This window comes from Aplidium turbinatum, chromosome 1 (genome assembly GCF_918807975.1).
Source record: "Aplidium turbinatum chromosome 1, kaAplTurb1.1, whole genome shotgun sequence".
NCBI classification, from domain to species: Eukaryota; Metazoa; Chordata; class Ascidiacea; order Aplousobranchia; family Polyclinidae; genus Aplidium; species Aplidium turbinatum.
The window spans coordinates 32,488,521-32,516,209 of record NC_137472.1 but is presented as its reverse complement, the minus strand read 5'-3'; the positions used below and the strand labels follow the sequence as shown (position 1 = coordinate 32,516,209).

Sequence of the window (27,689 nt, the reverse complement as noted above, 5' to 3'; positions counted from 1 at the left end):
AAGGTTTTCAGTAGCTTTTTAAGCTATTTTGTTAAAAATGTAGAGCAGTACCAGTAATTGAGAACATTTTATAATCTCAAAATGTCTTCAGTTCGTAAAAAGGTAAGATATTAAAGGCATTTTATGTCAAATGTTGCATGATTAATCATAATGCAGCCTAATTTTATGCTGTTGAAAAACTTGAATATATTTAAACCAGGGATATCTAAAGACGGGGATACGAAGGCTTTTAATACGTCTGACAGTAGAAGGGCTTCTGTTTATCGTAAATAATCTTTGTTTACCGTAAAATGACAATTGTCACCGATAGTAGCTTCATAAATCTTGCTATGATAAGCTGCATTGCGCTATTAGCAGCAGGCCTGGCCCTGGATACTCATTGCACAGGGTTCATCGGTTTAAACCGGGGCGGTTTAAACCGCCCGTTTAAAACCGGTTAAAACCTGGTTTAAACCGGGCTGTTTAAACCGTCTGGTCAAAACTTTTCAAACCCCCTTTAGTGTATGAATCAAGTTGCTTTTCAATTGAATTAAAAGTATTAGGCAGTGGCTATTTGACCGGCGCCGGTCTTTGAATCTGAAACACTATTTGACCGGTCATGACGTCACTATACAGACAGTCACTTTTTTCTTTTTCTCTTTCAAAGCAAAAGACGAGAAGCGTATATAAGTTCTAAATCCAACTATCTCATTCAACTCGTTACGTGGCGCGTGCGATACGTCGCCGCCTCCGACTCTTGAGGGCCTGAGTTCGATACTACCAGGAAGCGTTCTTTTTTTTTTATTTTTTTTTATCTAAATTTTGACACGAAGTGCATTTTTGTAGTCAGTTTTTAATTATTTTTTATGTCTTTTCAAATGTGAGTAATAAAGTTAGAGTTTTTTTAATTTGCTGGAATTTGAGAATTTCTCTGGGTAATTTTCCGATTGTGGCCGTGCTAACTACTGATACGGTATATAGCCTACATAATTTTTCAATTCAGGCACGTTTTAAACTTTTCAAGGTTTTGCCACCTTTTCCCGTTCATTAACGTGCTGGTAGGTCTATATCGATTTTTGTAGTTAGTATCTTTTTCGTCCCAGACGCGTTAATGACGAAAAATAAAATGATTGATTGATGTGACCGTGTTTGCCGAACGAAGCAATAGGCTACATTTTTGCTCTCAACAAGTTAGTTATATACAATGCTTCTTTTAAAAAAATGGTAATGGTATGTAAATGTAATGCAACTCAAATTAAAAATTGACTACAAAAATGCACTTTGGGTCAAAATTTAGTTAAAAAAAAAGAACGCTTCTGGGTAGTATCGAACTCAGTCCCTCTAGAATAGGAAGCGGCGACGTACCACACGCACCACGTAACCAATTGAATAAAATGGTAGGATTCAGAACTTATATGCGCGCTTCTCATCTTTTGCTTTGAAAGAGAAAAAGAAAAAAAGTGACTGGACAATGACGTAATGACGGTCAAATAGTGTTTCAGATTCAAAGACCGGCGCCGGTCAAATAGCCACTGCCAAAGTATTACCCTCTATGTTTAGTAATGATGTTCAACTATATTTTGTTTTGATTAACAATAATTTAAATGCTGGATTTGGAACAAAAAATATTCAATTGAAATCTCTCTTTATTTTTGATATTTCAATCAGTTGGTTATTTTAATTATTGAGAAAATTCAAATTCTAAAAATAAGTTTCTGATGAACCAAAAAATGCTTGGTAGAACGATGAAACATTTGCACAGCCAACTGAAGTACAAGAATTTATTCCAACAAATTTTTTTTTATGAAAAACATTTGCCATCGATTTTGCCATAAAATTTGCGCAACATTTGCCATCCTGTTGCATAGCACATAAGACGTAGCACGACATGTAATTAAGGTAGTAGTCTTAACGCTGTTTGATGTCTTGTTTTTGGCGGCGCTAAAACAAGAGAAAAATCCAAGATAAATATAATCTTTCGTACAAATTTTACAGGCAGCCATCTGTGGCTGCCTGACAGGTCGATATTAATGTTTGGCGGCCGTTAATGAAAGTTCAGGTGGCCATGGCAGCCAGCTATTTCGAGGCCTGCATATCAAAATGGTCACAACTCACAAATGCTTTTATATTTCCTAAATAGCCCATAGCCCAGGTAGCCGACCATTCACTACATAAAAACATTTTTCTGGGTTTTGACCGGTTTAAACCTAGTTTTCACCAGTTAAAACCAGGTTTAAACCGCTTAGTGGTCAAAACCAGTTTTGACCACTTAGAGATCAACCCTGTCATTGCATGCTCATTGTTACTTGTGGTCACAGCGGTAAACCATAATCTCTTCGTGGGAAAATTGTAACATAAGATTTCCGGATCCGTTCGTCTGTATGTAATGACCGAAAGAGAAACACTCTTCTGAAACGTCTATTCGAGAAGTGTATTTCTGTAAAATTAGCCCGCGGCTATCGAAAATGGGGTGCAACGCGATACACCACTAAAAACTTGTCACTACAACAAACTACTTAGATAAAAGACGGAATTTTCGTCCAGCTAGCAAGCACTAAGCAAACAGTTAAATATGCAACCAACTTTCAAGCAACAACCTTACGAATGACTAGAATAATTTGCGATATCTCACACTCACGTAAACAGTAACTGTGACGCAATAATGAAAGACATTGTCATGCAATTCAAACAGGTGTTCAAAGGTGGTGATACAATGTTTCATCAGGTCTTACGAACGATGGTGCAATATTTGGACATTTTCTAGCAATTTCCATGACGTAAGATGCCAGCTAGGTTAAGTAGACCATAACGGTTTTTATATGACGTTTGATTTGGTGAACCATTGTCGGGAACATAGCGGCCCCTAGTTATGACAGTCTGACATGGCATAACTAAAAAAGAATTGACGACAATTGTGAGCCAATGAATAAAAACACACGATACACAAATTGTTTGAATCACTCACGTTTAAGTTAATACGCAAATACAAAGGGCATGCAAAGAATGAACAACAATACGAATATTACGCGGCGATACATGAAATTGGTACCATAGGTATGATACACGCAAAAATGACGCTATATACAATGGTTGCGATAATAACCGACTGTTCTGGGCTCAGACAAGTGTCGGCCACCGCAGAAAAAACCAGGCTCAAACCCATTAACACTTAGGTGTTCTTTATGGGGGCAAGGCACGAAATATCCCTCAACACGTAGTCTACTTTCACTTTCCCCGTACTCTCATCATAGTTGCAGACGGCAACTTTAGCTCTACGAACCACAGGCTTCCCTTTCCTTATTTGTGGAACTACCTCATGCACTCTCCCAAGTTGATACTTCCCACGTTTACCAATGCCTTGGAGAGAACCCACCACTACAAGTTGACCAGGCTCCAAATTCTCGGCCATTTTTAGCCATTTTTTCCGGCCCTGAAGACCTGGCAAGTAAAAATCGATCCATTTACTCCAAAACTGCTGAGAAAGTGACAAATTGAACCGATAATCCCTTCTTAATTGGTCACGATCATGTGGTTTCTCAACAGCACAGTATGGGTCTAAGTATGGGGTCAAAAGTGAGGCAGGGGTGATGACAGTAAAATCTTTAGGTTCGTCACTCAAAGGTACCAAAGGGCGTTCATTCACGATCCGAACGGCACTGCCTGTGTTCGTAAGCAGTTCAATAAAATTGGGCTTGCGTATTGAAGTGTCTAAAATGTGAAAAAAATACTTGGTCATATCGGCCACGAAACCAAATCTACTCAGCCGAAATCTAGCCAAGAGATCTGCCAGAGGGTTTAACAAGTCAGGACCCGAAAACATTAAATCATTAACACAAATTCCTCGAAATTCAGACTTGCCATCGTAAACAATATGCTTTTTTAATTGTGATGTCACAAAGTATGGTAGATACCACTCAAATCCCTTTACATTTTCTGCTTCACTAGCACGCTCAGTCGCTCAATATAGCCATTAGATTTAAGATCCTTCATGGTGTCAGTAAGGAAATCACGAAGTTCATGTTGTTTTAAAGCCTTCTTCCTTAAAACAGCAGCTCTATCTGACGCCAACACAAAATTGTTAGGTAAATCAATATCTTCCTTCAACGGTACAGGTATCTCAAATCGACCATCTTTCAACTCAATATTCGGTTCAACAAGTTCTCTAGCCAAATTATCATTGCAAGACAATTCACAGGTTTCATTTTGCAAGGTCAAATCCTGAATGACTTTATTCAGGTCTGCTATTTCCATATCACGAGACTCAATTTTACGCTGAAAGCCAGAGATGACATCCGACTCTAAAGACGTCTGTACTCTGCACACGTTAGCAACGCTTTCATCTAAGGGTGACTTACCACCACAAGCCAACCAACCGAGAGGAGTGAGTAAAGCATGCGGTTCACTACGATTCTCACCAACACGCTCTTCTTTAGCCCACATCAAATAAGCGTTGTCGTTGCCAATCAGTACATCTACAGTACTACAATTATTCAAATGAAAGATATTCACGTCATGAAAATGACGGAAACTACTTAAATCCTGCTTACGGGATAAAGTTTTAACATCGTCAGCCCAAGCTGGGTTAACCACCGAAGTTATATCACAAAACAGTTCATTCGTCTCTTAACGACTGGATGTTGAGTTTAACAAGGTTAGCACAAGTAGGTTTCTGACCACTGACCAGCCAAAGTATTCATTTTAAACGACGCTTTGTCATACGGTTTAACGCCAAGTTCGCAGACCAAATCACTCGAAACAAAGGTCAACTGCGAACCAGGATCATGCTGACAATACACCAACTTCGATTTTCTAGTTATTGGATTCAAAACACGAGCGGCACTAATGCGGTTAAAAGCTGCTTTAACATTTCCAATCTTAACATTACGCACAAGAACACTGGCACCAGCATCATCTTTACCGACCGAATCCAGAGAATCACGTGACGTCACATAAAAATCATGCAGAAGAAAATAGTGTTTCCTATTGTTGTTAGGCCCACATTGACGACAGTTATTTGCATGATTACAGTCCCTAACCATATGCTGGCGCAAACAATTCAAGCATTTTCCAGCTTTCACAATAACATCTCTCCGATCTTTAGGTGTCAAGCGCAAAAAATCTTTACAATTAGACAAAAAATGATATTCAACTTGACCACGTGACGAACAATAAATACATGCCGGTAGGTCTCTACGTCTGGCCACACCACCGCGCGGTGCGCCAACAGCAGTCGAGTACTGCGAACTCCCTGAAACCACATTATCATGGGGTTTTACCGACGTCTGCCTAACCGGACATGAAGGCAATTTTCCTTTGCCAAACTTTTTAAAATGCTGCGACTCACTAGAATCGCCCATTAGCATAATGCTAAAATCAGTCGACTTACGCGTTTCCTCCCGTACTACAAATTCAAACAAACTCCGAAAAGTAGGCTCATCGGTGCCACCATACTGATCACCTAAAAAGTCAAGATAACGCTGCTTAGCGTCAAACGGGAGTCGCTTAGCTAAATCCAAAACAAAACGTCCTTCCAATTTGTCACGCTGACCATAAGCTTGCGCGAAAAGCAGACACTGCGACAATTTATCTTTAAACTCTTTCAAATCACTGGAAGAGATTGAAGTCAATTGGCTACCATAGCGATACTTTCTAATTTCCGGTTTGGCGAAAAGACCTCCACGAACCTCAAAACGCTGGGTCAAGCGAGCTAACGACATTTCTATCCTGTCTTCTTCTGACAAGCCAGGAGTGTCGGAAACCAAATTAGCAATCGTTTGCGCAGCTGTTCTAACACAAGCTGCCTGTAACAAAGTCAAACGAGTTCCTTTAAAGGGCAAAGCTGCCATCAAGGCCGTAACGCGATTTTTAAAGAAGATAAATGGCATATTATTACCATCGTAACCAATCAAGGCCGCCTTATTAAAAAACGTCCTACTATTTTGGTATTCAAAAAAGCAATCCTGTTGTTGAGAACTCGATTTAGCGGGAGAAGACAAGCTATATCCCTTAAGGGGCTGATGGGGCTCAGTCACATGCACAGCCCGATCACGATCCTCACAAACGTTAAAATCAAGAGACGCGTTACGCCTCTCACAATCACGCAAATTACGTGTAGCTGGGCGATCAAAAACTAGCGGCGCAGAAAACTGTGAAGGGGCAAAGCATTACTGCTAATGGCGGCCCCGTGACCTGCACGCTCTGGGGGAGAAGATCGGTTATAATTCGCAGGCCTTGGCTCTACAGCAGCAGTTCTTAAACTGGGGGGCGCGAAAGGTACACAAGGGGGGCGCGAGCGATGTCAAACTATGTGACTAAACGCATGTGACTAAGTGGATTTATTGCCAGGATAAAGCAAAAAAGTCCCAATGCCATTGGATCTCACTGCGTGATTCACCGTGAGGCTCTGGCCTCCTGGACTCTACCAGCTGCAATGAAAGATAAGCTTACAGTAATCATACGAGCCGTCAACTTCGTCAAAACCAGTGCTGTCAATACGAGACTGTTTGCCAAGCTGTGCAAGGATATGGATTCGAACCATGAGACTCTCCTCTTCCATACATCTGTTTGTTGGTTATCGAAAGGTAATATGTTAGCCCGCGTGTATGAAATGAGAGATGAACTGATGCTATTTTTGGAAGCTCATGGGAAGCAAGATCTCCTTCTGCCATTTTCATCAGAGAAGTTTCAGCTGGAGTTGGCATACCTCGTGGACATTTTCAAGGCCCTCAATAACTTAAATCTGCTCTTGCAGGGCAGAAATATTAACCGGATTAATAGCTATGATTCCATTCGAGCATTTGTGGCAAAGCTGGGGTTGTGGCACCGCCGAATACAAATAGGAAATGCAGCTTCATTTCCCAACCTAGATACTGCACTTGACAAAAAGCAACTTGAACTGGAAGGTGAGCTTAAGGCTGAAGTGGAGGCTCACCTTCAGCTTTTGAAACAAGAATTCGAACGCTATTTCCCAGACTTGGGTGACACCGACCTTCCAGAATGGAAGATGACAAGAGATCCCTTTCGTGTTAACGAGGACATTCTTCCCGACGGTTTGCAAGAGGAATTCTTGGAAATAAAGTGTAACTCGACTGCAAAAGACTATTATGAAGCAATGCCACTAACTGATTTTTGGGTTAAATATTTTCACATATACAAGGGAGTGGGTAGCGTGGCGATACGCACACTTCTTCCGTTTTCGTCCACTTATCTGTGCGAAAGTGGCTTTTCTACACTTTTGAACATAAAAACAAAACATCGAAACAAACTTATTGATTGTGAAGCCGATCTGAGGTGTGCATTATCAGCTACAAAGCCTCGAATTAAACTTTTGGTTTCCGAAAAACAATTACATCCCTCACATTGATGAAAGCTAAATATAAATTCCTGTAGTCATTACATGTAAATGTTTGCTAATTTTGTAGTTTGGTGGGGCGCAAGTTTGGATGGCACGTCAAAAGGGGGCGCGGCTCAAAAAGTTTAAGAACCCCTGCTCTACAGCCTTCAAAACACCCTTAGCTGCGGCCCCGAGACCTCCTGAAACAGCTGGAAAACGTGTGGATTGCACTGGTCCACTCACGGACTGAACAGGCGTCTGGAAAACGGTACACGACAAGTGGGCGAGACAAAGTAGGCGATACCCACTTGGGCGAGACCAGGTGGGCGACGAGTCAAGTGGGCGACGAGTCAAGTGGGCGATGAGCCAGGTGGGCAACGAGCCAAGTGGGCGACGAGCCAAGTGGGCGACGAGCCAGGTGGGCGACAGCCAAAGTGGGCGACGGTAGCGAAAGTTTTTTAAAATACAATAAAATACAGAAAATTTTCACTTTAAAATACAATGATTGAGGCAATGAGAGTTCTCACGCTGAGTTTCACGAAGCATTGGAAGCAACATTTTCATTATTTTTTGTAGTCTAGTAATAGCGCTTGTTGTTTGATGTTAATTTGCATTGTGACATCATCTTGAGACATTATTTTGCAATTTGCGGCGTCACGGTTTATCGTGAAGCTTAAGAGAAACCCCTCAGAAAAGAAACAAACGAATGGCCAAAGAGTGGTTGAAGTCATCGAAAAGCAAAACAGAAGTTTTTTGTTAGTTGTTCGAGACTGCAAAAAATAATGAAAATGTTGCTTCCAATGCTTCGTGAAACTCAGCGTGAGAACTCTCATTGCCTCAATCATTGTATTTTAAAGTAAAAATTAAAAGTCATATTTTATGATCTAAAACAGAAAATGTAACTTTATAACGACTGACGAGCTTCGATGACTTGAACCACTCTTTGGCCATTTGTTTGTTTCTTTTCTGAGGGGTTTCTCTTAAGTTTCACGATAAACCGTGACGCCGCAAATTGCAAAATAATGTGCCAAGATGATGTCACAATGCAAATTAACATCAAACAGCAAGTGCTATTACTAGACTACAAAAAATAATGAAAATGTTGCTTCCAATGCTTCGTAAAACTCAGCATGAGAACTCTCATTGCCTCAATCATTGTATTTTAAAGTAAAAATTAAGAGTCATATTTTATGATCTAATACAGAAAATATAACTTTATAACGACTGACAAGCTTCGATGACTTCAAAAGTGTCCAGCGTCGTTAAACGAGCAAAAGTGTCCAGCGTTTGTCTCCACTCTGCCACTCGTAGCAGGGTTGCCGACCTGTCTTCACCAAAAGAAGCCAGACCTAGTCACAAAAAAAGCCAAAAAAAAGCCAGCAGAAAATACCTGAAAAAGCCAAGAAAAAGCCAATTAGTATTCATTAAACATACACATATAAAAAGTGCACTAGGGGCATTCCATTTATAATCAAACACCTCTTGTAACCACTAGTCACAGATTTTGCTTATTTTGACATATTTTATTTTTCATTTTCATATTTTTCATTTTTTGGCAATAGCTCTTTACCTTGAACGATTTTCATAATGAAAACATGCATTTTACCAATTTAAGACCCAAGGAATTCATTTTTGCACTTTAAATTATGCTAAGATGAACATTTCAAATGGTAATTTAGGTTTAAAGTTTTTCTTATTTTAGTTTTGATACGCTAACTTTGGGGGAATATTTCGGAGCGTTGGGAAAAAGGTGCAAAAAAAAAATTTTTTTTTTTGAACAAAGCAATTGAAGTATAATACTTTTACCAAATTTGGTTGATGTAAGTTTTGCATAAACCAAAATAATCAACTTAGAAAATACCAGTAATTTAACTAAAATAGTTATGAAGAAATGGCTATAAAGTTAAAACATAGGACTTAGAGCACATCAAATGCTCTTTGAACATCTTTTGCAAGTGTATTTGAGGACAGTGTATCCCTATTGCCTTAGTTCTGCTTTATTTTATTCCTTTGTCTTAAACTAGAACAGAATGACAAACTCAGTAAACTTATATGTACCCTACATATAAGTAAACACTCAGTAAACCTATATGTACCCAATTGAAGTATAATACTTTTACCAAATTTGGTTGATGTAAGTTTTGCATAAACCAAAATAATCAACTTAGAAAATACCAGTAATTTAACTAAAATAGTTATGAAGAAATGGCTATAAAGTTAAAACATAGGACTTAGAGCACATCAAATGCTCTTTGAACATCTTTTGCAAGTGTATTTGAGGACAGTGTATCCCTATTGCCTTAGTTCTGCTTTATTTTATTCCTTTGTCTTAAACTAGAACAGAATGACAAACTCAGTAAACTTATATGTACCCTACCATAAACATTGTAAGAGATCTCAATACAAACAACACAAACAGAAATCACTTCATCAACTTTTAAGGTTGGATGCATCAATAGCAGTTTTTTAAGTGGTTGATTAAGCCAATTTTCCGATTGGGTAATTAAGAATCAGTTTTCACAGTACACAAGTATCTACATTCTACAAAAGGTCATTAAAGGTTTGTTCAATTTTCTTCAAGTCTTCTTTTTTGATTACATAGTGGCGTCCAGATATTGTTACAGGGCTAGGAGATAAAACAACACATAAAATATGCTCAGAAGGAACACAGCAGAAATCATCCCTCGGCCAATAGAAATATTGAGATGGTCCATGAGGTGCCTTGAACTTGATGTTGACATCTCCTTCGTCCCTAAAAACTTTTTGCACCATGCCAAGCCACCAATATAAATCATATGTGAATGCAACACAGTCAAAGAGAGGCAGTAGTTTCAAAGAATTTGTGTATTCTAGTAAATTCTTTATCATCACTAAGTGATAAGATATGTGAGAAGATTTTGGTTCAAAATAATGAAAAGATTGTGTACCATGTACAGTGGAGCCTTGAACATACCTTTTTATTGTGTCGAATTTTTTGAAGTTCATTGCTTTGAATGTCAAAAAACTGTATGCCTTTTATGTATATACTCTTTACAGAATTTCATTAATGCATCAAAATCGAGAATTTGGTTTGTGTAAGGTCTTTGAAAACTTGCTTTAGTGGCCAATCGTTTCACTGTGCCTCCTATTCCATCACAAGGAGACTTACCATGACTGGTGGCAAAAAAAAGTCTAGGAGCAATCCATTCAAAAATCAGTTTTATGATACCGTAACAGAGGTTAAGCAGGTTTTTGTAGTTTTTTGTACTGAGCTGCACATCCATCAGCAAAATATTCGATTTTCTTTATTTTTTTGTTTAGTTGAAGATGTACAAAAGTTGTAATTTGTTGAAAAACTTTGTAGACAAATCATGCTGTAATCATGGCACAAATCATTTGAAATAAAACAAATGGATTGTTGGATCCGGCCACCCTCGGTAATGGGGACATCACCGGATTAAAACTAGACTACTACTACTACTAATACTACTGTTGGACAAATTTATCTTCAGAATTCTTGTAATGAAATGCCACTGGATGTATTGAGATTGACTTTGATTTCAGTGGAATGATTGCACTTCATCTTGAACAACAGACTTGTAATTTTCTGCAAAATCCAAAATAGCAATGTACAGCTTTCAAAGTTTAGTGTTTGTTTGCGTTCTGACAGATACTTAGCTATGAAAGAGTGTGCTGTAAGCTTGTCCACTGCTTGTGTTAGAATGTCTGTGAAAGATGATGAAGAAACTAAGGTTTTTAGAGTTGATCGATCAGTGAACTGCCATTGTGTATAAACAATGTCATCTTCAGATTCACCTCCTAGCTTTTCTGTTAAAAATTGGTGTAAAACTTCTCTTCCAGGACAACTTTCACATCTATGCACCATGCACATCTTATTTTCTGTGTTACATACAATCATGGACATAAAATCTTTGTAATTTTGAGTCATATTAGTAGCAATACATAGTAAGATAGTGTTCTGGTGTTGTGTACACACAGACTGTGTGTGTACCACTACTTGAGACGTTAATACACCATTTAAGGCACAAGTGTCACAAAATTTTGATCAGACTAGCTGTGTGATATCAGCTGACTAATAAAACATTGGTAATTTGACACATCAAAAATTCATAAAGAAACGCATGAGAATATGGCGGAACCCTACAAATATTGTGACAAAGCATCAGTTATGTTTCAATTATATTCATTTTTTTGATCATATGGGTTGATATTTTCTAAGTTGAATATTTTGGTTTATGCAAAACTTACATCAACCAAATTTAGTAAAAGTATTATACTTCAATTGCTTTGTTCAAAAAAAAACAACATTTTTTTGCACCTTTTTCCCAACGCTCCGAAATATTCCCCCAAAGTTAGCGCATCAAAAATAAAATAAGAAAAACTTTAAACCTAATTTACCATTTGAAATGTTCATCTTAGCATAATTTAAAGTGCAAAAATGAATTCCTTGGGTCTTAAATTGGTAAAATGCATGTTTTCATTATGAAAATCGTTCAAGGTAAAGAGTTATTGCCAAAAAATGAAGGCGCGAAACGAAAAAATGGCTGTGCTCAGCTCCCAAAATCCTACTAGTGGCCGAAAATTCAAAGTGCTCTATCTCGGCCCCCAATAAAGATATTTCAAAAATTTTTTTTGCTATTGTCATCATTTTTTAGTATGTATAAAATCTGTGACTAGTGGTTACAAAATTTGAAAAAATCTGATGATTATAAATGGAATGCCCCACCACCAAATAGTGTCCTTCCGAACTTTGACTTCAGCGACAACGCAGAAACATAGTTTCTCTTCTTCTTCTTCGTTTGAACCTTCTTCGCCACTTCAGGGGTCGAGGGGCTCTGCCTTTTATCACCCTTGGGCAGTGGCAGCGGCGCGGTCTAGATGTTTGGGCAGGTGTCGAGCAGCCATTGAATTGATTTGTCATCCAGTTCACGCAGACCACGCGCACCATTTGGCGCATGGTAGATGGCGCAGTTACAGATGGTGTGGTCTACGGTTTGTTTCTCCTTGCCACACTCACAAATCGCGGATGGAGCCATCTCCCATTTGTGCATGTTGGAGCGAAATAGTCTGACGCCAGTACGCAGGCGGTTGAGCCGCACCCAGGCCTTCCTTGGCAAATGCATTCCGGTTGGGTGGTTGCTGATGTCGGAGGTGAAACTTTGGAGTGTTGAGGAGTTCTTCTTCCACTCCGAGCTCCATTGGTGGTTCGCCCAGGTAGCCGGCTAGCCGCACTGATGGATTGGTCTTCAGCGGTTTTCATCAGGAGTTGTGCGGCACGTACATATGGGTGTCTCGATTTCAGTCGCTGAGGTTTCTCGTTCACAGACTCGTAGAGACTTGACTAGAGCAAGTGGTTGGGGTTCGTAGTGTGACGAGAAAGAGACAGGATAGTTTATTCGCGACGAAGCTCAGCTGGTTGGATGCCTGCAAGGACAGGGAGATTTTCTGATGGTGTAGGTCGCAGGCATCCTGTCACGATATGCAAGGCGTCGTTTATGGCAGTGTCGATTTGATGGCAGTAGGCACTGCGGCTCCAGACAGGTGCACAGTATTCTGCTGGAGCGTGAACTAGCGCGATGGTGGCAATGCGCACTGCGCAGGGTATCGACTCCGGCTCCCCAGCCTGAGCCGGCCAAACGCCTTTGCAAAGCTGTGCGTGTTGAGATCTTTTTGCGTAGTGACTCCAAATGTTGACGGTAAGTGAGCGACCTGTCCAGGACTACCCCTAGATATTTAGGGTTTGGGCAGAAGGGCAGGGTTTTCCATCGGTGTTGATCTTGAGCTCACGCTTTGCTTCCCGGTTGTTTAAGTGGAAGGCTGTCGTCACTGTTTTGGTTTCGCTGAGCTTCAGTCTCCATCTCTCGAGGTATGCCGAAAGTGTCGACATGTCCTGGTTTAGAGTCTCTTCTAATGTATCCCATTGATTCGACAAGTGTAAAATGACCAAATCATCGGCATAGGCGTACTTTGCGGATACCGTGATTGGCAAGTCGTGGATGTAGATGTTAAACAGCCAGGACAGATCCCTGAGGGACGGCGTTCTTAAGGCGTCGTAACCTGCTTGGTTTACCACTTCCGGTGGTGAAGGTAAAGCTTCTATTGTAAACGAGCTCCATGATCATGCGGATCATGTGCCTGTCTGGGAGCAGGCAGAGGAGTTTGCAGGTGAGGCCTTGGTGCCATACGGTGTCGTATGCGGCTGTGAGGTCAAGGAACACAGCACCAGCCTTCTTCTTTGCCTCAAAACAGTCTTCAATGTCTTGAGTCATGAGAGTGACTTGGTCTACAGTAGATCTTCCACGTCGAAAACCAGCTTGTTCCCGGGGCAAGAGTGGGTCTATAATTGGTTCGACTCTAGTGTAGATGAGACGTTCGAAGATTTTAAAATGGATACAGAGAAGAGATATAGGTCGATAGCTCTTCGGATGCTCTTGTAGCTTATGAGGCTTAGGGATCGCGACTATTTTGGCTCGTCTCCAAATTTTGGGGATTTTGAGTTGGCATAAGCAGGAAGACAGAAATTTGCGCAGCCAAGACTTCATGGCGGTGCCAGCATGGAGTACAAGTTCGGGGCAGATATTATCGGGACCAGGGGCCTTACGGGTCTTAGTTGATTGTAGGGCAGCGGTGAACTCATCGGACGTAAATTCACCAGAAATGCTTTCTTTGTCTGATGTTGGGATTTTCCAGAGATCAGACGTTTCCCTCTTTACAAGTTTGGGGAACTTGCGGTCGCCTATTTTGTAGGTCCCGTTTTTCACTAGTTTTGATGCGATGTTATTGGCAGTAACGGGGCATTGGCGGGAAGGGCGTGCTGAACGGCCCGTAAGGTTGTTGACAGTACTCCATGCTATCCGGCTAGAGTGTGTAAAGTCGATAGTGTTGACAGTGTTTTTCCATCGCTCTAGCCTCCGTGAGTCCAGCCGATCAAGCAGTCTTGTTGCAGCTGAGATAGAGGCAGCACCTGGTGAGGCACGAATATAAGAGCGGTATAAAGTTTCGCACTCTGAATCCCAGCACGGCGTGTAGTTCTTTCGGCGGCCGCGAGGGATAGCTTGTTTAGCTGCGGATTTGATAGCACGGCAGAAGTCTTGGTAAGCCTCATCCATGTTGGCGGTAGAAGGTGAGGGTATTCTGCCGCGGTTTGCTTGGTTATGAGGCTGTAGCGATTCCAATTGGCCTTTCTGAAGTTCCATCGCTTTACTGGGGCACTTGGGATGGGAGAGACAAGCTTAGGGGCAGTGATAAGCGAAGGTCGGTGTTGGGAACGTGGGAACTTTTCTAGCACACGTCTGTCAGGAAGAGAGCTGTCTGTATCCATGCTTGCAAAGGCCAGGTCAGGGTTTGTGCCCGTTCCCCAGCGTCCGGACCAGAAGCTGGCTGGATCTTTTGGATTGTAAAGGAGGGCGAGGTTGTTGTTTGCAGCCCAAGCAGCCAGGCATTCTCCGTCGCTGTTGATGTACTTGTAACCCCAGTTGGTGTGCTGGCAGTTAAAGTCACCAGCATAGATACTGGGTGAGGGGAATGCGGGTATAGATGATGGGTTCAGGCGTGAGGATGGTGGTTTGTATACATTGATAATGTTGTAATTTTCAATGCTCACACAAACCCATTCTATTTCCTCATTAGCGGAAGAGTTTGCAAGCGTCCAGTTTAAGCTCTCATGGACAAACGTGGCCAGGCCATGTTTCCTGCTTTGGGTAAACCCAGCTAGTGAGTAGTGTGGAATTACTAACTTGTCTGCAGAAGTGCAGTGGGTCTCCTGGAGGAGGATGACAAGAGCTCGGTCCTTATGAGCGAGCTGCTCAATCACATCAATCTTGCTGGATGTGATGCTCTCAGCGTTCAGCTGTAAGATGGTGGGACGACGGTACTTGTCGACAGTGGAACTGCTGCGCTCTGAAAAGAGCGGTTCTCGTGGGGTCCTGTGCTGAGCGTTCCGGGTCGAGGTTCGGTTTTGACAGTCTTCGTTTCGCATTTTTTTATGATGCTACTTACAGGGGGGTCGCGTGAAGGTGACTGTTCTTCCCCCCCATAGTTAATGATAGTTAATTAATGAAAAGTTAATTGATAATAGAAACAAAGTTAATGAAAAGACAAGCAACTATAAAATTTTTTAGTTTCGGCTTCAAAACAACATTTGGTCGGACACTACAATCAAATATAAGGTAGAAGTTACTGCTCCGATTGACGCTGACTGAATTTTTTTTCTAAAAAAATCGGGAAAGATAAAATTAAGCCAAAAAAAGCCAAAATTATGTTGGCTTTTTATTAATTTGACAAAAAATTGATGAAACATGAAAAAAAGCCAGAAAAAGCCTAATTTTTCGGGCTTTTTTTATTTAAGAAAAATGAAGCCAAGGGAGTTGAAAAACAGCCAGATTCTCAAAATCTGGCTTCAAAAAAGCCAAATTGGCAACCTTGACTCGTAGCCCAGTGCTATAAATCAAATAAATTGCGCAAACCTGTGAGGAACTTCATTCGCGGCAAAAGTCTGACCGCAATTTCCACTGCTTTTTCATCGTTTTAACATCACCAGATGTTAAATCGGTGTAAAAACTGTAGCATTGTTCTTCAAAGGAGTAATTTCTCTCAAACAACGTTATCAATTAATTCTGCTGCCAAAATGCTCTATTTTGTCGTCTCAATCATCACAGTTGCGTCTGTTACGTCACTGATATTAATACTGCACACCTGTTGGTTTGGCCGGATGAAACGGTTGGGTGTCATTAGTTGCAATTCAGCTCCTTCGTTATGTAACTGTTCTAATTGTAGATTCCATGTAAGCTCGGTTCAATAGCATGTAACTGTTATGTAACTGTTCTAATTGTAGATTCCATGTAAGCTCGGTTCAATAGCGCAGTTTATCGCTAGATGGCTTCTCGGGAGCTGAATTGCCGTAAAATCGCTTCTGCGTTGCATTACAGCATCTTGTATCTTATCTGTGCGCCCGCTAAGAGCGACTTATCGTATGAACCCACCGATGTATTGTGTGTGTGTTATCGTGTTGTATCAACAATTACAATAGTAATGTAATTATGGAACTAGTACAGTATTGCAGTTTTCGTCCCGCAACCCGCACATACCAATCACAAAAAATATGCGGAACTGAATTACCAGGACCAGACGTTGTTGCGTACCAATTATATTTATTACTTGTTTCCAAATCGTGTTAGAGGAGACATAGACTTAAATGTAAAACTAGGCTAGCCCATGGCCAACTGGTGATGTGGCCTGATTTGTCACATTTTGCAGATTTTGATTCCAGCTACTGCTAGTGTTTGACTGACATTTTCTGAGATTTTTTTTACTTTTTGCTGTCTCCTAATGATATAAAAGGATTTTGTTGTCTTGGGGAAGCAGTAGCAAACGAGAAAAAATAAGTTGAAAAACGCTGAATCAGACTGTTACTGAAAAATTAACAGTCTGACTAAAATCTTCGAAATCAAATTTTCATTGTTTTTCAACATGTGAGGATGTTAAAACCTATTGTGTCATCTGAGGAAAACAGTAAAGAAACCGTAAAAATACTATTTTTAGAAAAATTTATTTAAACATTTGCCCAAAGTTAGTAAATTCTGGAAATTTTTGCAAAATGTGACAAATCAGGCCGTATCTTTAGATAGCCATGGCTAGCCCAACAACCGAGCAAAATCGCCCTTTTGAAAAACGAACAAAATATCCTTTATGACGTGACAGTATGTGTTCGCCCGCCCAGCTATTTTGAAAACTCGGCGCCTATGCAAATGAATGATACTGATTTATAAAAACCAGGAATATCTATATTATCTAAAGAATAGGATACGAAGGCTCACAGCAATTGTCTTATTCTCACGACACTACCAGGGCGATAGTTTGTAGCATGTTAAACATGCGGTCATATCTGATGCTCCCGGATGGATGCCGGAACCGTTGTTTAAGTTGTTGAGAACGTCATTTATGGACAGTGAAATTATGAAATGACATCGTTTGATTTAGGGACAGCTTCCAACAAAAAGCAGTTATACTGGAGCTCATTTAGAACTGCGACTGTAGTGTAAGTATCAAAAGTGAGATACCAGTATTTATAATATCAAAACTATCTGTACAAGACAAGAGATGCTCAATGGATGAAGTGCAATTCGCAAAAAGATGTCTCTATGACATGATGGCAACGGTCAGTTGTCTTGCATAAGGTTGACCTAGTCAGAACGCCGTGTACACTGACCAGTCCAAAGTCGTCTATAAAACATATAATATATAGTTCAGGCAGACAATATAGACAGTAGACACTTAGACAACGACCTCAAGTTGAAGAAAAAGGCGCTGATAAAACAATGATACTCTGACTCCAACACCACTTTTCATTGCACATGACTGGGAAACTGTTTCTTAAAACTTGTGATGAACTGTTGTTTCCGCAGTGAACTCGCAGCATTAGGCTGAAATAGATTGTTTTATCCTCACAAACAATTTGAATTTTGTTTTGCTCAGAAATACAGTTTGTTGCATCTTGTCAACAGTTTTAGAGCGATTTTCTTTGTTGCTTACGGAAAGCAACGTTTGTGGTTAATGGTTCAATGACTGTTGACTTAGAACATTTTTTTGTTTTAATTTCTTACACTATTTCGTTATACCTGTATTCATTTTGTAGCCCTTGCCTCCACAAAATGAAGATACTGATGATTATTGGAATACGTCTGGATTCAAACCTTTTAATTTCAATGACGATGAAGATGATGATGATAGCTTAGATGTCATTCGTTGGGATGGGTCTACAGCAGCTCCAATAAGGCCAAAGTAATTTATTCTATTTTTTCAACTTTTTTTGGGTATGCTGTATGTTTAATGCAAAAAAAATGTTGAATAATTTGCACATAACGTTTTATGATGTACATTGTACAGTCCAACCTGCCAAGAAGATGTTCAATTATATATATGCTGTACCGGTATATCTTATTACCATGTTACTTAGTTGTTGAATGAGTAGTTTACCAGCTCGACATCACATCTGCTTCATGAAGAAGTTTGTTTCTAGAACTATTTTTTGTTTACTAATATTACCATCCTTGCCTGGATATGAATTCCATCTATTTGCATCAGTTTCACAACCTTAAAGCATTGGCTATTAATCATTGGATTTCTTTGAGCCTCAACCCTTAAAGCTGCTGATTGCCTTCTTGCTTCATTTCTAGTGACAAGTTTCATGAACATGAAAGTAAAATAAAAGTTTTAACCAACTGCATCGTAATGTGTGTGCTTTGTTTGATTTTAGTACTGGGCGATTCCCAAACTATTAAAAATTTAAAAGCAATCTTCTTTTCAGCCAACAACAAGTTATGCAAAAGCCTAGAGCAACAGTATCAGTGGACTCCTTGGGACAAGGCACCCCTTCTGCTCGCTTTCAAAGCAGCAGTGCAAGAAAGTCACAATTCCCCCCATCTCCTGCCACACTTCCCGCTGCAACTGATCAACTGAGGACTAAAAGTGTACCGGAAAAGAAAAGTATAACAGAAGGTATATGTACTGAATGGAGCCAATTTATTTCAAACATTAACATTGCACTGTGTATAGCATGGAGTATGTTCATTGTTTAAGCATTCTCATCTAGCAGAAGTTACCATTTTTCAATGTCTGGCGACTTTGACATTAGGTTAAAATGGCAACATTTGTTGGATGGGCCTTCACGGCATTAGTGCGCTTTTATTCTTGAAGCATTGTGGTGTAGCGCATTTTTGTTGAACTTGTACTGTAACTTTACGTTGCTTCTGGCTGGTATAAAATACACATATAATTATGGTGTATATACCATGAAACCACTACAGTACAATGTTTGGTTACGTTCCTACAATCTATCTCTGCACTTGGCTAGTTGCATTTCCTGTTTATTTTTTTAAATATTGAATTATTGGTGTGCTATGTAATAGCTCGTGTTATACTTTAATGCAAACCGTCGTTTATTTATTCAGTTGTTGCGTCTCATTCTGTTCCAAATGCCACTGACCTTGCGAAGCTCGAAGCTGAAATATTCACTCTTCGTCGCAAGTTGAACCAAGCCAAGCAAGAACGATCCGCTGCACCTTCCAAAACCGAAACATTACGTCAGTTCATGGTATGACGATATTGTCTACTCGTATGGCATTGACATGTAGTAGAGCTCTGTTCCATTTTTACTTTTTTAAGTGTGACTTTTTTATGCTTGTGCTGATATCGAAATCTGTGTATTGTCTTGCGGAAACATGAAAAGAAATTTAAGGTTTCGCAAGGGCGCGCAGATAAAACATTTCAGCTCAGAGCTTCCAAATTGCTAAATCACATAAGTACGATAACTTCAAGCGCTCTATCTTTTGGAAGAAGTAGGGAGGATGTAAGGCAACAATTATCGCATATGAGCAGCTTTTTTTTTTGAAGGATTCACTTCCATTAAGAAGTGGCTTGAAAAGGCGACCTAAGCATCTTTGAGGTTACAATTATTCTTAATACAAATGTTCTAAATCAATGCCAGGACCATCATGATCTCTTGTAATTGATAGCAACAGTGATAAATGGTGTGTTTCTAAGTCACTTACATTGCAAACTGTTTCAGATTGGCGAGACTTACACACTGGAAAGGTACAAGTCTAAGGAAGGCAAAGCTGCCTTACTAGATGGCGCTATAGCTCGGTACGATGGAAATGCCATCGTCGCTGCAACATTATTTATGAGGGATACGCTGAAGAGAGGTGGGTTTTCTGAGAGTAGAGTTGCATACATCGTTGTCACAATCAATGTGCAATGCCTCGCGATGGGTTGCTTTGTGTTTTGACCGAACGCGCTGTTTTAATTATGGAATTCTTGAGCGGTATGTTATTATCGGTCAATGACCAGTAGTAATCTTTGATTGTGAAATCGTTGTTATGTAACCTAATTCTAAATCATTCTGTAAGATACGAATCTTGAACATTCTGTTGTTTTTCTCAATCACCAAATATCGTTTGTGTTGATGTCACAAGGATGTATACCAGTAGATCTGTGATTGCGAAATCTTTATTATGTAACGTGTTTTCTAGAACCTTCTACTCCTACGTGCAGATCTAGAAGCTTCTTTAACTTGCTAGTTTACAACTTGACAGAACAATGAGTTCATATGATGTAATATTGCGTAACCTTCTCGAAGTTACTAGACCGAACAACCTTCTATAAATAGTGGTGTAATTTGCGTGATTATTATTATTAGTATTATTATGAGTTGATTATGAGAGTTGTATTATGAGTTGTGGATTGGTAATAGGTGCAGAGATTATTGTTGATTGAGACTTGAAGTAATTGAATACAAGTAGATGAGAATTGGTGCTGATATAGATTGTGTTCGAAATTAGAGTTATTTGAGAAGCCGTTCGTTGAAGTCCTTCAAGAATTTTCATTATCATTTTACTGGGAGAACTATCCGACCATTTAATTGACTGCTTTTCGGTTATATCCCATTAAACTACGTCATTGAACCTTTCCAAGTCTCTTTCCTGGTAAGAGATAGAAGAAATCGTGACAATCGTTTAAACTTTGGCTTTGTTACATTATTTTCTACCATGGAAATATTACTATATATATTCAATTATTCATTGTACTCGGGTCTCTTGTCACATTAAAAAAGCGGTTCTCGATTGACCGGGGATTTATCGATGTACAGTGTACAGTATTACCACCTTGGTCAAATCATTCAGAATACTTGAGAAAGAGTGTTGATGGAAGAATTGATTTGAAAAGAACTTGCACAACACTATAATGCTGTAACAAATTCATTATCTGGTTAGTCGAATCTGGCTAGTCACCTCATCAATTAGCTGAGTTGTTTTTGTGTGTAACCAGATAATGCGATTATTAATATTTGTTGGACGGACTGAGAATAGAGTTGTATATTTCCGCATGACCGTCACTGCTCACGACCGTAAACAATGACGTATTTTATCCTACTTCACCACGAGGAAGGACCTTCGTGACGTTGAGTATTTGTAACAAATCTGTAACAAATGCTGGGCTCGTTGGCAGTAGTTTCGAGTCTACCAAACCTAATGAAGTGTTGCTGATCATACAGTTTTCCTCCATGCAAATAACCTGGTTTGCATGTAGTGTGTTAGTTGTAGTCATCAGAATCATCATTTCAGAAATCAAATTACCAAGACAATGCGTTGTAGATTTGTTCAGCAAAGAATTGATGAAGCGCCCGGTTGCTGTCGACCACTACTGCGCATATTTGCGCACAGCCGGTGAGATTGACGAGCTCCATGAAACACTGAGTGCCCTGGGTCGAACGGAGGAAGCTGCCATGCTCAAGTACCGCCAGTGTCTGTCTTCTACGTCAGCGTCCACGCCTGAAATCCGCACATCGGGCCTGAAAGACTGCATCAAGTAAGCTTGCCCTGTATGAAATAATGTAACGCGACTTGCCGACTTGTATAGTAATTTGAGATTTAGATCCAGGGTTTTTTTCGATCTGAATCGAAATTGTTTTTGTTTGCATCGCATCGTATAACTCTAATCGTTAGTGAGTTGAAATGTGTATTTAAAATTCTGTAAATGAGATATGCCGCAATGACCACCGGATTGTTTCACTTACTCGAAAGCTATCTACCAACTGCCAACATAACATTTTTCCACATTTGGTTAATTTAGCTTGAAACGTTACAACCTTATTGCATTGTAAAACACGTCTATGTTTTACAGATATTACTTTGACGTTGATATGCGGTTAATTAACGACACGAACGCTATTCAAGAACAAATTTCATTACTCCACCGACAATCCGCTGTGGAACACTCCGACAAAGCAGCTGAGCAGAGCGGAGAGATCGCTGTGTTCAAGTCACATCCCAGAAAAGATTCAATCGTTCACAAATCCGTCATCACTACCCTTTATTATTGTTCTTATTACCACTGGGGAGAGGGCGAGGTACGTAAGAAGAGCTGCATTTGCACTTTGACGAGCTTGGCAAGAATTGAGATGATTTTGTGGCTTAATTTCATAGACTGCGTAAGATTCTATTTTCACAAAATATTATTAAATTTTAGCCGATTGTGTGATAATAATTGTAAAAAATGCATGCAACGTTTTTCATTGTCTTCCATCTTTTCCCGCAATTCCGTCAAAAACACAGTATTCAGCAATAAATCTGTGTTTGTAACGTTGATATCTCATGTTTAGCACGTCAAACCGGCAAAGCTGCTTATAATATAGGGAACAAAGTTGTCAGTGAAACGATTTGCATCCTATTAAAATGTAACACTTGTAACTTAACATAAATGGAATGGCAATGCGAAATAGTGCCAGTGTGTAATACGATGTTAACAAAGTGTCTTAATCTGACCTCTCTCGTTACTGTTTTTGCAGGGTTTACTCAGCAGTCCACTGTCCATCAAGAATCAGCATAAGATTGGTGAAAAACAATTCGTGTACACGGCCATTGCTGCTTTGTGCAGGATGAGAAGGTGATCCATCACTCGAAAATAAAACTTACTTTGTATGCAATTCCACTGTTTGTGTCGGGTGAGCAGCATGCCGAACAAGGCATGGACGATTGCACGTACTTGCAAACATTTGGTCTTGATGCCGTCGCCGTTTTGACGCCTTTTTCACGTAAAAGACCATCCAGCACAAGTTGTGCAGATGTAGTTCATAACTTTATGGCATTGGCTTGATTGTTGGTATTCACTTTGATGTATAATTGGTTTCATTTACGCCATTCAAAATTCTTGCTATTCAACAACATACGCACAGACATGATAGGCAACCATTGTTTTCAATTGTGATCACAATGGCAAGGGACCACTGGTGCAGTGGCCAGTGGTGCTGTATGGTGATGCCCATCTTTAAATTATTCCAATGTCCACATTTGTTGCCATTCACTGGCTTATTTTAGGGCAGCGACGTGATGCCTAATTATTTTAATTTACTTTGCTATCGCAACACGGAAACATGACCTGTCGCATATCCGGTGATGATCAGTCAAGTTTTAAGCGGCGTATTTCCAGTGCTGCAGGTTAAAAAAATTGCTTTCAACCACACGCCATGTTCAGCTTCAAACATTGATACATGGCCGTCATGTGATTCCAGGTGGCGCGATTTGGAGGCTCTCCTCACGACTCCGAAGAATTTCTTCCGCAGCGCTCGCTTCCACGCTGTCATCGGATTCGATCGCGTCGTCGACGTATTAAGCAAAAATCTTTCACCTCCGGATGTACGTTGTTTTGCATCACGTATTGTAGAAGATTTAAAAAAAATTCTGCTATTGTAATAACCTTTTTTATGTTCATCACTGTTTTCACTCGAAGACCCGAGTGACTTTAAAATCATCATTTAGACTTTTTTGACTGGGCAGATATCAAGGCAAACTAATCGCGTATGTTCTGCTATACAAGCACAGTTTTCATAGCTAGCATCGAGCCTCGTTGTTATAGCTTTTTATGCTGATTCACCTGGGAAGAAAGCCACGTCATGCATGATTCGTCTGTTTTTTAATTCTTTCGAAGCAATCACTTTCGATTGGTTTTCAATGTGATGAAACACCAAACCCACTGATAAGATATTTGCTGACCAAACAAGATTACACTTTTTTCATTCATTCCTGCAAGGTTGATATCATCATGGCGGTACATCACGAGGATACCTTTTTTCTTCGTTCAAAGATAAAACTACTGTATAGCTATTGGTAAAAGTTTTACAAAGGACCGGTTGACACATTTTGTCTTCACCACAGGCCCTCGCTAAATACTGCGCAGAAATCGACAGCTCCGAGAAGCGTCTGGAATGGGCCGAAAAGTTAAAGTGCTTCAAAGTAGCGATAGACGTAAGTGGAAAAGCTGTGTCTCGGTTGATAAATCTGTACAAAACTCTACTAAAAACCCTACAAATCTTCCTGCTTGGTAGCTATTTGAAGCGTGGCCTCAATTTAAAGAAGAGAGTTGATTAAAAGAATCGCTATGTATGATACATCTCGAATTTCAAGCAATGGACATTACCGTGTTTTGGTAAAATATCCTGATCAGTGATCAGCCTTGCCAGCGCTGCTGAAAGTGTGTTTTTTGGCAACTCTGGTCATTTTCCTTGGATCAGTTTTGGGTGTGTTGGAGGAAAACATAATTTTAAATCACATGGTTAATTATATTACTTCTATTCTTAGTTAAAGGTCTTCAATCCCATTCGGCTGTATTGTAATCCTCCTAAGCAATATTCAAAATGTTTCGTGTTGCTTAATTAAGAATCAGCTGACAATTAGCATGGCAAGTAGTGTTAGTTGTGCTTTAAATGTGTGACCTATTTTTACATTGCAGACACTGGTGCATATGCGAGACAGACAAAAACTCATGACGTATTTAGATCAAATCCCACAGTCCAATCAACATATGAGACAGTATTTAATGAACAAGTCACGCTCTCAGGTAGTTATATTTTCTCGTGAAATATAATGGTGACACTCCAGTTCAGCTTTTCCATAATCTTATCGCTTACTTAGACTAATTTCTTTGACAGAAAATCTAAACAGCAAATTTAAGATTTCACAAAGATGAGCTAAGTAAATAAATTAAAAATCAAGGATGGAAAAATGCTGTCGTATTGTTTTGCTTCTGACCTACACCTAAAGTGTCTAAGAAAAGTTTATATTGAAAAAGGAAATACGAACACCCATGGAACAACAAAGAAGGTGTTGCTGCATAAGTGGTGCAAGTTATCGTGTTATCGCCTCTGACGTCTATTGACGCGCTTGTACCTTCTAGGACAGGGGTGTCCAACCTTTTTGGCCAAAAGGCCTCAACCTCATGCGGTTTACGGATGATTGCGCTGGCCGCTTGAGTGTTTACTGCTAACTTCTCATCTTAAAAGTGGTTGTCTTATAATTTCTAATTAAAACCCTTACACCAAAATTCTATTCTTAGAAATGTGGATTATCCTCTTTTACTATTATAAGAACAATAGACATACCAAGACATAGTAAAGTCAACAAAGTTTTTACTACACATCGATATTTCAATGTGAAGTTTGGTACTGTTTTTCTCTAACAAGTTAGGCCATATGCGGTGAAATGAACGATTTATCAATGCAAAGCGAGTTTTCTATATGGCTGTCAGAAATTGGTGATCTCACAGGGGATTTGACATGGTTCATCCGCGAAAAAACTTGCTCGCACGAGCAAGTGCTGCCAAATGATGATTTCTCAAAAACTGCCAATCTGTGAATCCTCTGATCTTTTTCTTTAGAGACCTTTTTTTGTGTAAAATTCTAGCAACAGAAATTTTTTGAACTTCTTCCTTTAAGCAAGAAATATTACTGATTGACTGCTCTGGTATTACTGCTCTTGAAGCACGAGTACGATTGTATGAAAAAGATGTGAACGTGGCAATGTGGAAAATGTGATGCGTAACAATGTGCATTGTGATATAATAAAATTTACTTGAACAGTTGCGCACCCCTGCACTAGTGAAAATAGAGTAATAGACAGAGAAAGCAAACAATAAATGCCAATTTTTCGGAATGTTAGTTCGCCATAAATTACATAGGCGATTGAGTTGATTATATAATATATGTCATTTTAAAAAATACCGCGCGGACCACGGGTTGGACACTCCTGTTGTAGGACTAGGTGGTACTGTAATTTTATTCTTAAACACTTGACCCCAAAGATACAAAATTGGATCAGAGTGTAATCAGTGTATCTACCAATGAAAAAGTAAAGTCAGGCTGTACGAAGCGATAGAATTTTACAGAATGGGAATATTACAAGCATTTATAAATAAAAACGCGTCGATTACATTTTACAGTGTTACATTTAACAAAAGAAAGAACAAAAACAACGGGTGGTGTTTCTGTTTCCTAACAGGACATTAAATGGAAGAATTGAACAACCGGCATCGCTATTGCAAAGGTTTCCTCAAGGTTTGCGTGTGGTTTGAAGAAGCGAAGGCTCCATTGACACCAGGACCTGTACTTTTTATAACCTCTGTGCTACTGGGTTGGTGTTGAAGCATCCTGCAGAAGTTCCTGCTTTTAATCATGTGCTTGAATAGTGAGAGCCGAAAAGTGACTCGTTCTTGCCCAACAGTTTGCTATTAGCCATGCACATTGTCGTTGTAACCATGGCTACCTGAAGATGCGGCCTGATTGTCACATTTTGCAGATTTTTGCCAACGGGCTGGTTAGAATGGTCTGAGCCGCATTTTACTATCTGCCGCTGCTTGGTAGTGTCATAACATCTTGTGTTGTCTAGGAGGACGAGTGGAAGATGAGAAAGTGTGGTTTATGGAAGATTTCAGTCAAATTGTCGGCTGCTTGTTAGCAAGCGGCTAATCGCGTGACTGAAATCAACAAAAATCACATTTTTTCTATTTTTAACTGCTTGAAAAGTTTACTAACCCGTCGTGTCACTTGAACGTGAAGCAATATGAGAGGTGAAAAACGCGACTTTTAGAAAATACAAAACGTTACAAACCAGGCCGTATCTTTAGATTGTCATGTGGTGTTGTGTTGTCCAATGCTCATTGAGATCCATTATCAACTGACCCCTGGATCAAGAGCCACGAATCGCGTATATCCCACCACTGCAGGACTGTCCAGTAATAAAATATATTTATCCGCACGTAACTCTAACCCCTCACTTTTCACGCGAATCCTGTCATTCTATATAAGCACGTGCATGCATACTGTTGAATTAACCGTGAATTTTTTTGTGCTGGTTGCTATGTCACCTCTAAGCTAGCGATTTGCAGATTTTGAAGACGTCTTCAGTTTAATGAGCGGCATCACATGCTCATGGCCATGCGTGAATAAGTGGAAAGAAAACTTAAGTGAATTAGCTGTTTGCTATTTGCGGACACTGTCATCTTTTTGTTGTATTTTGAGTGAAGAAAATTCAGGTGAAATTTCTCCCCACACAACTGATACGAACTGGTGCTTTTAATTTTCTCATTCAGCCACCGTTGGCTGATAGTTCTTTTCAATCAAAAACGTGTTTCATGCAAGGATGTTATATTGCTTTGTGCTTTGGGGCGAATGCGGAGATCCATCCGGGACCAGCTGCTTTTTACGTTGTTTCAACGTCTGGTTGGAGACATGAACCCGTATGGGATCGACAATTGCTGTCGAGCTTTAATTTTGAGCTTGTAATCTTGTTGCACTTTGACTGATGTTCATGCAGTGCAATGTCTTGTAGTCTAACAAATTATCTGATATAATGATTAATTCCGACCAATTTTTCAATGCCACTTTAGCTTGAAACATCAAACGCCAGTCCTGTCATTATGCCGCTAAATGTGATTTCTTCGCATATAATGTTTTGTTTTCAATCCACCTTGTGTGACTTCGGTGGTATGATATTGCTTTGCTATTGCTGAGTCCAAAAATGAACTTTAATAAATGGACGTTGAAATTGAA

At 39.8% G+C, this 27,689-nt stretch overlaps 1 protein-coding gene across 1 annotated transcript; it reads left to right on the top strand.

Annotated features, from left to right (window-relative positions):
• On the top strand, nt 1-27,689 carry LOC145770892 (spermatogenesis-defective protein 39 homolog). The gene is made up of 12 exons (XM_082582638.1): nt 1-102; nt 17,946-18,091; nt 18,618-18,808; nt 19,261-19,403; nt 19,878-20,013; nt 21,463-21,676; nt 21,992-22,217; nt 22,656-22,753; nt 23,379-23,502; nt 24,022-24,111; nt 24,596-24,703; nt 26,140-27,689. Exons 1-12 carry the CDS (start codon nt 82-84, stop codon nt 26,158-26,160), a joined length of 1,518 nt encoding a protein of 505 aa, XP_082438764.1. The 5' UTR covers nt 1-81; the 3' UTR covers nt 26,161-27,689.